The 11,242-nt window shown below is 35.4% G+C and overlaps 1 protein-coding gene across 2 annotated transcripts; it reads right to left on the bottom strand.

Moving 5' to 3' along the window:
• Positions 1-1,331: 1,331 nt before the first annotated feature.
• On the bottom strand, positions 1,332-8,917 carry LOC115959944 (probable disease resistance protein At4g27220). 2 transcript variants are annotated; one of them, XM_031078626.1, is made up of 3 exons: positions 8,557-8,917; positions 1,873-4,832; positions 1,332-1,604 (listed from the first exon to the last, which is right to left on the bottom strand). In XM_031078626.1, the coding sequence occupies exons 2-3, from the start codon at positions 4,820-4,822 to the stop codon at positions 1,597-1,599; spliced, it is 2,958 nt and encodes a 985-aa protein (XP_030934486.1). In that variant the 5' UTR covers positions 4,823-4,832; positions 8,557-8,917; the 3' UTR covers positions 1,332-1,596. The 2 variants fall into 2 exon arrangements, with proteins under 2 accessions (XP_030934486.1, XP_030934485.1); XM_031078625.1 differs by having other exon boundaries at positions 1,332-1,640.
• Positions 8,918-11,242: the final 2,325 nt, after the last annotated feature.

An 11,242-nucleotide genomic window follows, 5' to 3' on the forward strand; every position in this document is an offset into this window, starting at 1 on the left:
TTCAACTAACTTTTACCTTTATCTACCGTATTTTCAATAATAAATTTTAAGTTTCAATAAAATAAGTGATATCCAAAAACACCTGTAATAATAGCATCAGTTCACCATGGACTACAGACTGCATTACTATACAGAGTACAACTCACGTCGCGTGTGATTCATAGAGAAAGCTAACGGAGAAGGCAGTTACTCTTTTTTTTTTTTCTTTTTTTTTAAGGAAAATTCTTATAGTTTACATTTGTATTTGTAAGGTAAGATTTTAATCATACCCAGGTTATTACAAGGAGAATTTCCTTGAGGTAGACGGCAAAAATTTTGAACCCATAATCTCGTGGATATTATGAGGCCTTAAGAATAACTTAGCCATAATATTATATATATATATATATAGTCTACAATGTATGATTTACATTAATAGTGTAATGTATACCTATAATTACCTATTTTTAATAATTGGATATTTACATTGCGAGGACATTCATTTGGATGCAAGTATCAATTAAGTTATAAAACTCTTTAATTAAGAAAATGATAGTTTGCTACACATCATGTTATACATACATTACACACTCATTTTTTGAACTAAAATAGTATCTTTTTAGATCTGCCTCTCCCAAAATGTGTGGATTTCAAATGTTATGAGAAGTTTGTCTCTCAAAATTGTCTCATAAGATACCATCTTATTGATTAGTTACTCTTAAATGTTGTAATAGGCTAATCTAATATCTATATATAATAGCAAAAGTATTTTCCTACTGTTAAAAGTCATGTTGCCACATAGGAAAAAAATGCTTATCTAACTTTCAGCCATGTTTACCATTAAAAAGTAATAAATTATACATTTCACAAAGTTAAAACACCATTTAATAGTTTCTCAATATAAAAAGAAAACAAACCGGTTAAAATATAATTAAAAGGCTTGCAATACTCCCAAAAAAAAAAAAAAAAACACTCGCAATACAGAGATAAAGAAGAAGAAAAACAAATTGCTATACAGAGGTAGACCACAGTCCGTTCCTGGCCAAATTTAGACCATCGAAACTGCAAGAACATAGAGAAAGAAAAATCTGCCACCATCAGATTGTCAGAACTAGCGCCGGTACTTTTTTCTCCATTTTTTTAGATTTGGGTATGAAATGTTACTTTTTATTGAGTTTTTTTGTTGTACTGATAAATAATAAGAAGTGAAAAAAAAAAAATATATATATATATATACAAAAAAAAAAAAAAAAAAAAAACTCAGCCCAAAGTGAATTGTATTTAAAATGTTTTTTCTTTTTCTTTTTCTTCTGTAGTTTCCGAAACTCCAATGCTTAAAAGGTTGCCACGGCTCAGAACGGAAAACACTCAGATAGATGTAACATCCACAAAGACAAAGGAGTTCTTTGTCACCCACTGAACTAGAACATGGGCTCTGATTCATTAGCATTCCTAGGCACCCAATCAAAAATTACATCATCAAAACCGAAATATCCTGCAGAGTAGTTGCTATCTCCCATTAAGGCTAAAGAGTTTGAATTCCTGAGAGGCTCGAAACCTTCCTATACTGCAGTGGTAACAGTGCAATGTATTCCAAGTGCTTCTGCCACATCCACCTCAAATTTCTGGCAAAAATCGACAGCAGCTTTCAGAACTAATCTCTGAAAATAAAGAGCATCCCAAGTTAAGAAGGAACACAAGTTGATAACACAACACAAAGTCAAATAATAAGCAATTAAACCAAAGGAACAAGGGATCAGCCACAAAATCATTTCATGAGGCAGCTTTGGCTTATCAAACCAAAACATCGAAAACAAACCTATTGTAAAATCAATTTTATAGGAAGAATAATTCAAGGAAGCTAAAAAGAAAAAGGTGAAGAAAGATTCATACCCATTTGGATATTCTTTAACATAACTGACGGTTGACAGAAGGGTTTAAGGACATTCTTCATATCACGATGGTCCCATTCCAGCAATTCCCACCATTCTTCCTCTGTTTCAATGTATCTTAAAGAAGGGAGAGGAGATAGCTGTCCATTAATAAGGCGCATTGAAAGAGGTAATCTCTTAAGCTTCGGACACTTTTTTATCGAAATTTCTTCCAGATAATCACCAGCTATTACATTATTGCTACTGCAGATGGTCTTCAGTTCTGGTAGAAACCATAATAACAATTTCCTCAATCGGGGGAATATGGATATGTCCACTCCTTCCTCTATTTCTTTTGCTTTTTCTTCAACTCCATCAGATGCTGCAGCAACTATTTCCTCTAACTGCTCACAGCATGCAACACTAATCTCTTCCAAGTTGCCAAGGTTTAGCAGCAGCGCAGACGTGAAGAGCTTCTTTATATTTGGACATTCAGATAATGTAAATATTTTGAGACGGGAAAAGGTCCCGGGTTGGACAGCCGGTATTGATACAACTCTCTCTTCCTTAAACAGTACTTGTAAGTTATTCAAATGTTGAAGTTCTACAACCTCGAGGCTCTGAAGAGGAAAGATGTAAGAATAAGAAAGAATGTCATTTATTTCTTCACATTCCCAAATATAAATAGACTTCAGTTCTCTTGCGTATTTCAAAGATGGAGCATTGCATGAACTTCTTAAATTGTGACATTTATTAATTCTTAGAGTTTGAATGTCTGTCGGGAGCAGACTTATATTGCAATCGTTTAAGATTACAGTTTTTCCCTCGACCATCCATTTTCCAAAAAGGTCACCTGTCCTTACTTCTCCCACGAACAATGCATAATGGCTTGGTCCTCCCCCCTCCAAGGATCTTACATATGTATTGAAGTCATTTACGCCATAAAATTGGCCTTCAAAATGCTCTAATTTCTTCAAGCTTACAACCTCCTCTCCATTCACTTTTAAAGTTTTTGAGAACCAATCAAATTTGAGGTACTGGAGTTGAGACATTTTGGGTAAAATCCCTGGTGGAAACTTCTTTAGATAGCGTGCATCATCAAGACAAAGAAATCTCAAATTGACCAACATTTCCAAACCATGAGGTATTTCTTCAATTCCTGATCCTGTAAGATCCAACCTCCTTAATGCTGTAAGTTTTGCTAATGAAGGCACGTGCTTTAAATTTTTACACCACTTAAGCCTTAATGCAGCAAGATTCTCCAAATCAGAAACTGAATTCGGCAAAGACACAATGCTAGTTTCAGATAAATCAAGAACATTAAGTTCATGAAAATGCACAAAAAAAGAATCTGGGATACTTCTCAAAAAGAAATTATTTTGTAGCAGCAAGGTTGAAAGTTTAGGACACCTTTGTGATATATAAGGAACTTTTGATATATAGTTGTCCATCAAAGAAACCTTTACAAGATCTTTTCCCCATTTTTCTTCATCTGGAAAATCTTGTAATCCCTTCCGAGCTTCGACAATGAACTTAGGACCAGCAATCTGGAGGGCCATGTCTCTTATTAGATCATGCATCTTCACAAAATACACATTATTAGAAAAGATATTGTAGGACCCACCTTCTAACAGGCAAGCATTTATAAGTTTATTCAACATGGTATGACCCTTATCAATCTCTACTTGCCTGCTCTTCATTCTTGGTATTACTCCCTCATCAATCAAATGTTGTATCAACTCGTATCTATCAATCTTGTAGTCTTCTGGGTATAGTGCACAATACAAAAGACAATGTTGAAGTTTCTCATCTTTTAAGCGTTTATAACTAAATCGAAGCCTCTCAAATATTGCACTATCTATATTATTAGGCCCCTTTATTGATGTCCTCAACTCTTCCAATGCATTCCTCCACTCTGAAGCATGAACAACATTTTTTAAACTTCCTGCTATCGTAATGATTGCAAGAGGCAAATCGTTACATTCTTTAACAACCTCTTTCACAATTGCTTCAAAATTGGGAGTATTTAAAATATCACGACCCACTGTATCCAAAAACAAATTCCATGACTCTTCTTTTGAAAGAAGCTCCATTTTAATTTTCTCACAACTCATTTTGTTACAAACTTCAACATCTCGAGTTGTCAACACTAATTTGCATCCATTTGCTGAAGTAGGTTCTGGGATCCCTACATCTTCAAGACGAAATGCTTCCCACATATCATCTAGGATTAAGACATACCTATCCCTATTTTCCAATTCTAATTTTAACTCTCCTGCCCTTGTTGTTTCATCCTCGAACTTTGAAAGATCTAAATTCAACTTGCATGCAATTTCATTTTGTAGGTTGATAACATTGAATGCCTTTGACACGGTAACCCAAATGATGTAATTGAACTTGTCCGTTTCTTTTAACAGAAAATTATTGATTTGTTTCATGACAGTCGTTTTACCAATTCCTCCCATACCATAAACACCGATCTTTCTAATATCTTCACCTAATAAGTGTTCCCAAATCTTTTCCATTGTTCTTTTGGCTGTACTCTCTCCCACTAATGTTGTAGTTGGCAATACAGCTCCACGGCTTACAGGTGGATCAACTACCAAACTATCAACAAACCTGCCTCTTTGATCAATCAATTCCTCCACTTCTTGTATCTTCTTGCAAGCAAGTTTTCCTATGTGCACACGAAAATACTTCCTTGTGCTAGCTTCTTGTTCAATTGCTTCCATTTCCTCATCAATTGTTTCTACATTTTGGAGCCAAAGTTGAACAACTTGCTTTGGTCTCTTTCCTGGAAAAAGTTCTGCCCCCAATCTTGATTCTATGTCCAACCTCCCACATTCTAATTCTTTCCGTTTCCTCTTGAGATTCTTCAGATTTTCATCAAATTCTCTATTATGATTGTAAAATTCCCTAATAGGAACCGTTATCATTTTTCCAAGTTCAAGAATTGAGCCTAACATTTCCATTGTCAAGTCCCTGCATGATATATACCGATAGGGACATCAAATATTTTGTCCATGTACAAAATAAAAATAAATTATGACAGAAGAATGCATTTTAGTCCCCATATTTGAATTTGCTGTCAATATAATATCCTCCAAATTCTGATTTTCTAAATGTACGGTTTTTTTAGTGAACTCAAAAATATGTACGTTAAGTGCTGATGGGGCACAGAGTCAAACAAGTAGTATTGATATATGATTTCTTTTTCCTTGAAAAAATAAAATCTAGAATGCAAAAGGGAGAGGGGTAGAATGAAAGAAACATTACCCCTCTGATTTGGCCTATATATCGAAATTTAGTGCACATAATTTCAATTACTACGGATTTTCCTAAAGTTTGGACTAGAATGAAACATTTTTTTTTCCTAGATTTAATGTTTCTTCGTATGTGAGTAAGAATGATACTAGAGGTAGTACAATTTTTACTAGAGAGTAGATATATAACAACTTTTACTACATATAACTTACAAATTGATGTTTCTCCCAAAAAAAGAAAAAAAAAAAAAAAGACCTTACAAATAGATATGTCACCAATCACTGAAACACATTTCAAGCATTCATTTATTAGATAATTGAATTCCGCCAATTACACACACTGTCACATCAATTTGTTAGTTTTAAGCGAAACTATATTGTTGGTCCTTGAAGTTTATCTACCGAGCGTTTTTAGTCCTTTAAGTTTTGAAAGCGCACAATTCATCCTTCAAGTTTAAAAAATGAATATTATTAGTCCTTCCATTAACTTCCATTTCCTAACTCATATATATTGTGTCTAACATTATTCTACAATTTTGGCCCTTCTATAACAAATCGGGGCCATTTAGGGTGAAATCTTCTAAAAATTGGAGGCCCTAGGCCTTGAGCCGCCCTTGATAAGTAGGCATGTCCATGGGTCAGGTCGGATCGAGTTTGGGCTCAACTCACATCCGACCCGACCAAATCTGGTGGACAAACTCTCAACCCGCTGCAAGCTGAGAGGATGATCAGTTTGGACGGGTTGGAACATCAACGAATGGCAGTCAGATCGGTCGGAGTCGAGATCTGGAAACTAGAGAAACTCCGGGGAGAAAACAATGAAAATCAGCCAAAATCCTTTAAGATCCCGCCGGATCTGGCGAGATCTAGGCCATTTTCAGCAAGATCTTGACTAGATCTGGTGATATCTAGCCGGATTTAGCTAAGATCTCGGCTAGATCCAGTGAGATTTCACCGGAACTAGCCAAGATCTCGACTAGATCTAGCCAAGATCTCGGCTAGATCTAGCGAGATCTCACCGAATCTAGCCAAGATCTAGTCAAAAACATCTCAAAACTTGCCGAATTTATCAAATAACACCAAAGTATTTGTGGGTCGATCGGTTCTTGTTTCTCGGATTTTGAAGTAGGAGAACTGACGTCCGACCCGTCTAAGTCGGGTTTTGGAGGAAGCAATCCATCGCCGACTGTCGTAGAAGTCGGTTAAATCGGTGGCGGGTCGGGTTTGGTCGACAGGGATAGGTGGGTTGGGTCCAGCGGTTGACTGGACAGCCCTACTTATAAGAGATTTTTTTTTTCGGTAAAAATTATATATATATATATATTTTTTTTTTTATTTTGTATTTGAATAGGATTACTAACCATATATATGAGTTAGGTAATCACATTAATTTTTATGTTTTTGGGGCTATGGCCACCCACTTGCTAAGGACTAGGGGTGTGCTTGGGTCAGGTTAAGGAGTTTTTTCAACCCAACCTACCATGGTGGGTTAAAAAAAAAATCCAACTCAACCCAACACTTCACAGCAGTCAAACCCAACCCAACCCAACCCAACCCAATCCCAACACTTCACAGCGGTCTAACCCAACCCAACCCAACCCAATCCGCGTGGATTAGGTTGGGTTGGGTTGGACTCATGGGTTGGACATTTTTTTTAATTATTATTATTATTATCATTATTATTATTATTAAATTAAGCATCAGAACAACACCACCACAAATAAGAACAAATTTATAACCAAATAATCATGATCATAACACCAAACAAATACAAACTATGGGAGGAGAACTTACGGTTTAAGTTTTATTTAGGAAGAGGGGCAAAAAAGTAAATAACAAAATTATATAATATTTTTTTATTTTGAATATATATTAAATATAGGTAGGTCAGGTCAAGTTAGGGAGATTTGTGAATCTTATGACTCGAAACCAACCCGACCCACTGTAAAAAAATAAATAAAAAATAAAAAAATCATAAACCAACCCACCAACCCTTAAAAACTAACCTTGGGTTGAATCGGGTCGGTTTTGGCAAGTTGACGAGTTCCCTATACACCCCTACTAAGGACATTTAAAGAAATGTTATTTCAATAAAATCTAATCGTGTGTTTGGATAAAGAATTTGGAGTCAAGATTGGGGGAAGCATCTGAATTTGAGAGGGGGAATTTATCAAATGCTTTGTTTGGGTAAATTCTTTGGGAAATCTCAAATTGTGTTTGGAAACTTGAAGTTGGATTTTAAATCAGTAGGTTTAAATATCTTGATTTTAGATATCATTTCAAATCCAAGGATTTTAAAGATTTAATATTCTTGATAGATTTGGTCAAATCAAAATCCTTTATCTTTTAAAGTCTTTTTTCATTTCAAATCCAAGGATTTTAAAGATTTAATATTCTTGATAGATTTGGTCAAATCCAAATCCTTTATCTTTTAAAGTCTTTTTTCATTTCAAATCCAAGGATTTTAAAGATTTAATATTCTTGATAGATTTGGTCAAATCCAAATCCTTTATCTTTTAAAGTCTTTTTTCATTCATCAAGAGAAGATCAATGTAAATATTTTTCATTTTATGGTAAGTAAATGTCTAATTCCAAACTAAAAGCGAAGTGAGTATAATAATGGAAAACTTTAAGGATGGTTAAAGAATATTATTTAATAAAGAATTAAATACCCTTTAACCAATGCCCTTAACTCATTCATTAACAAAAGTCTTACTAGTATTATTTACGAAAAATTCCTAGATTGTCTCGGAGGACGGAGAAATGGTGTTCCCCTTTCTCACATTGATGGTGAATTCCATCATGAATTTAATGATTAGACCTCACTATAAATGTGAGAAGATGAAGCATCGTTCTTCATGTTCCAGGATTACCTAAAAAGTTATTTATACCTAGATTTCAATTAAAAAGATGGCTACGGGAGTTAACTAAAGAAATTACTGCAGTAGTCTTTCTATTGAAGACCTCAAGATGGTGATCTTGTTTGTGGCTGCAATCTTATGAGCAATTTTATTTGGCTAAAAGCCTGAAAGAGCTTAATATCTTTGGTTCTTTTTTGCAGGAAAAAAAAAAAAAAAGTACTAAAATTTGGTTTCTATCAGTAAGGGATAGGTGGAAGTAGGACCAAAATAGAGGGGATGGTCGGAATTTCTTTGTGCATATATTTTATATCCAAACCAAGAAATGATAAATGATAGGATTTTAAATAAAAGGGATGTAAAGTAAATCCCTATCATTTGTGAATTTCTGTGAATTTTCCAAATTCTTCACCCAAACACAAAAGTCCCTAACACTTTATACACACAATCAAATCTTAGTACCATAAGTTTTAGAAGACAAACTACCCCTCCCAAAAAAGAAACCCAAAAACAAAAAGAGAGACAAACTATTGGAATTTTGGAAACCAAGTGAGATAAGGGAAGAGTCAGTACAGTAGTGTATACCTGGCTTGACGAATGACTACAAGGTGTCTGTTCAATGATATTGGTAAAAAGAGGTGCCAAGGAGACAACAAAGAGGCGCAGCAGCAAATCTCCACTCTAAATGAAACCTTTTTGTTTTTTTTTTTTTTTGGGTCGAGAGGAGTGAAATTCAGGGCAGAGTCAATATGTGAAGCAGAGACATTCAACGGGAAAGGAAACTTTTTTTTTTTGGGATGAACGAAGGAAATGGGAATTGGAACTGGATATCTGTGGTCACTGGCCACCTAGAAGGTAAAGACGTGCAAGGAAAATACTACTTTCAACATAGTGTTTACATTGGTTAGGTATGGCTTACTTGCTTGCTCCCCAAAAAAAGGGCGTGGCTTACTTTGGGCAATTATTTGACTTTGATTCACGGACCCATCTTGTTTTATAGGTTGGTGTGCGCCAAAATCAACGCTAGCTGACTTACATCTTCAATGCGTTGATAATTAGGAGCTGGACCCTTTTGGCTTTTGAGTATTTCTGAAAGGGACAATCAATTGTAAAAATTAAAAAGAACTACAATTTAGAAAAAAAAAAAAAAAGTATTGCACTAAATGCGATTGATATGGATGGTTGAGAAAAATTAATGAGAATTAAAATTACAAAAAGTAACTTTAAATCTCAACCATTTAATATAAAAAATAAGTAAAGAAAGTATTAAAAAAAATTGTGGAGGGATTAGGTGAATTGCACGGTGCAATTGCATTCCAGATCCCAATCCTTCAACATATATTGTGTTATATAAAGAATTATTTTTTGTTAGAGCATTCACACATCAAAGCTCTTACATTGCTTTTTTCCAACAAAAAAAAAAAAAAAGCTCTTTTATTACCAAATTGTTATTTTTTGACAACCCACGCCACAAAATAAGGCTACATAAATGATGCTATTGCTATAATTTTAAGCAACCAAGCTACAATAAAGTGTCGAATATGACACTTTATTGTAGCTCCAAACTTATAAAAAATAATAATATTTTATATCATTTTCTCTTATGTAAGGACAGTATTTGAATTAGACCCAGTATGGGATTGGGTTTAAGCCCAACAAGCCCAAATAATGAATTTATAGAACGTGGGTGAAAGAACTAGTTCTATTCTAAAAGATGGACCATAAAAGAACCCACGATGTTATTGCCTAGATTTTATGATTTTTTCTCAATCGCCCTTTTAGGTTACCTTCCCGTGCTATATATTACAGTCTTGGTGTTATCCCTACCATACACGTGTAGGTTGGATTCTAGGAGTTCCTTCTTGTCTCATCCAACACCTCTCAGAACCATCAAATAGTAGTTGTAAGGTTGCTTGGTCACTGTTTAGGTATCACCTCCACATTAATGCGGCCAGAGAGTTAGTTGGGAGGCATTTAATGTGGAGGTAACAGCTTTTTGAAGATATTTGTTGCCTCCCTTTTCTTACCCCTTGTCCAACGTCCAACTCCTAATTGTGATGTAATTTTGAAAAAAGTCTAGGGTGATATGGCACTCTTACTGATCTCGGATCCTCGTTCTCGAGATGGCTTTTCTCCTCGGACGTTCGTTGGACTTATCTCGTCCTATCGTTATTTTTCTCTTTATACCATTCCCATTATAACCTCATTTGGCCATTCTCGGATTAGTTAATGTCCTCGGATTGGGCCATAGGCCCAATTCGTATAGCCTTAATAGTACCTCCTGACTAACTGGCCCCCACATCTTATATTTCCTTTAAAATATTTTTTCTCTTTCTTTCACCATTTCTGTCACTCCTCTTTCTTTCTTTTTCTCTTCACCGTCTCTGTTACTATCTCTCACCCTTTCTTCTCTTCTTCTTTATTTTTTTTTTACTCTCATCTCCCTCTTCTTCTCATCCTCTTATCTTGCCTTTCTTTTTCACTCTAGCATCTTTGTGATGGTGGTGGCACAAGTTGTAGTCATGGGTCAATGTTGTGGGTCGACTTCGTGGTTCATAAGTGGCTCATCTCGTGGGTCTCATAGTAGGTTTTGGTGGGTTTGAAATTTGATTTTGGGTGGTTGGGGTTTTGATTTCTAGGGGTTGTGCCCATGTGGGTGGTGGTGATGGTGGTTTTGGGTGGTTTTTTTTTTTTTTTTGGGGTTTGGTGGGTTGCAATTTGGAGGGATTGTGATGGTTAGGTGTTATGGTTGAAGGTGGTGGTGGCTGTGGTTGTGGATGGGGTTGTGGTGGATGTGGTTGATGTTTATTGTGTTGGATATTGTAAAGTGGTGGGCTGTGCTAGTAGTGTTGGGTTGCTTCCTGCTGCACTAGGCCCAAGTTTTCTGGATAAGGGAGTTGGGACTGGTCCAACTGCAACTCAATTTGGTCCGGTTTGTGCGCAAACTATGCTTGGTTTGCCAGGAACATGCTTGCGGTAGGCAGAACTGTTTCAGACAAGTTGTGGCAGACAGAAATAATAATAAATATATATATATATATATATATATATCTGGCTACTTAGTGGGAAATGACCAAATGATCCCCAAACACAATCACAGTAATAATTATTATTTTTACAGAAAGAAAAGAACAGAATAAAAGGAAGCAAATAGTAATATGTATGGGTTAATCAGAAGATGAAGAAATCGACTTAAATCCGGTCCGAAGGAGCAAAACCAGAGAGGAAAGAACGTTCCTTCTCAATGCAATTAATCTCTTAGGAAAAGTCC

Source organism: Quercus lobata, chromosome 9 (assembly GCF_001633185.2).
Source record: "Quercus lobata isolate SW786 chromosome 9, ValleyOak3.0 Primary Assembly, whole genome shotgun sequence".
NCBI classification, from domain to species: Eukaryota; Viridiplantae; Streptophyta; class Magnoliopsida; order Fagales; family Fagaceae; genus Quercus; species Quercus lobata.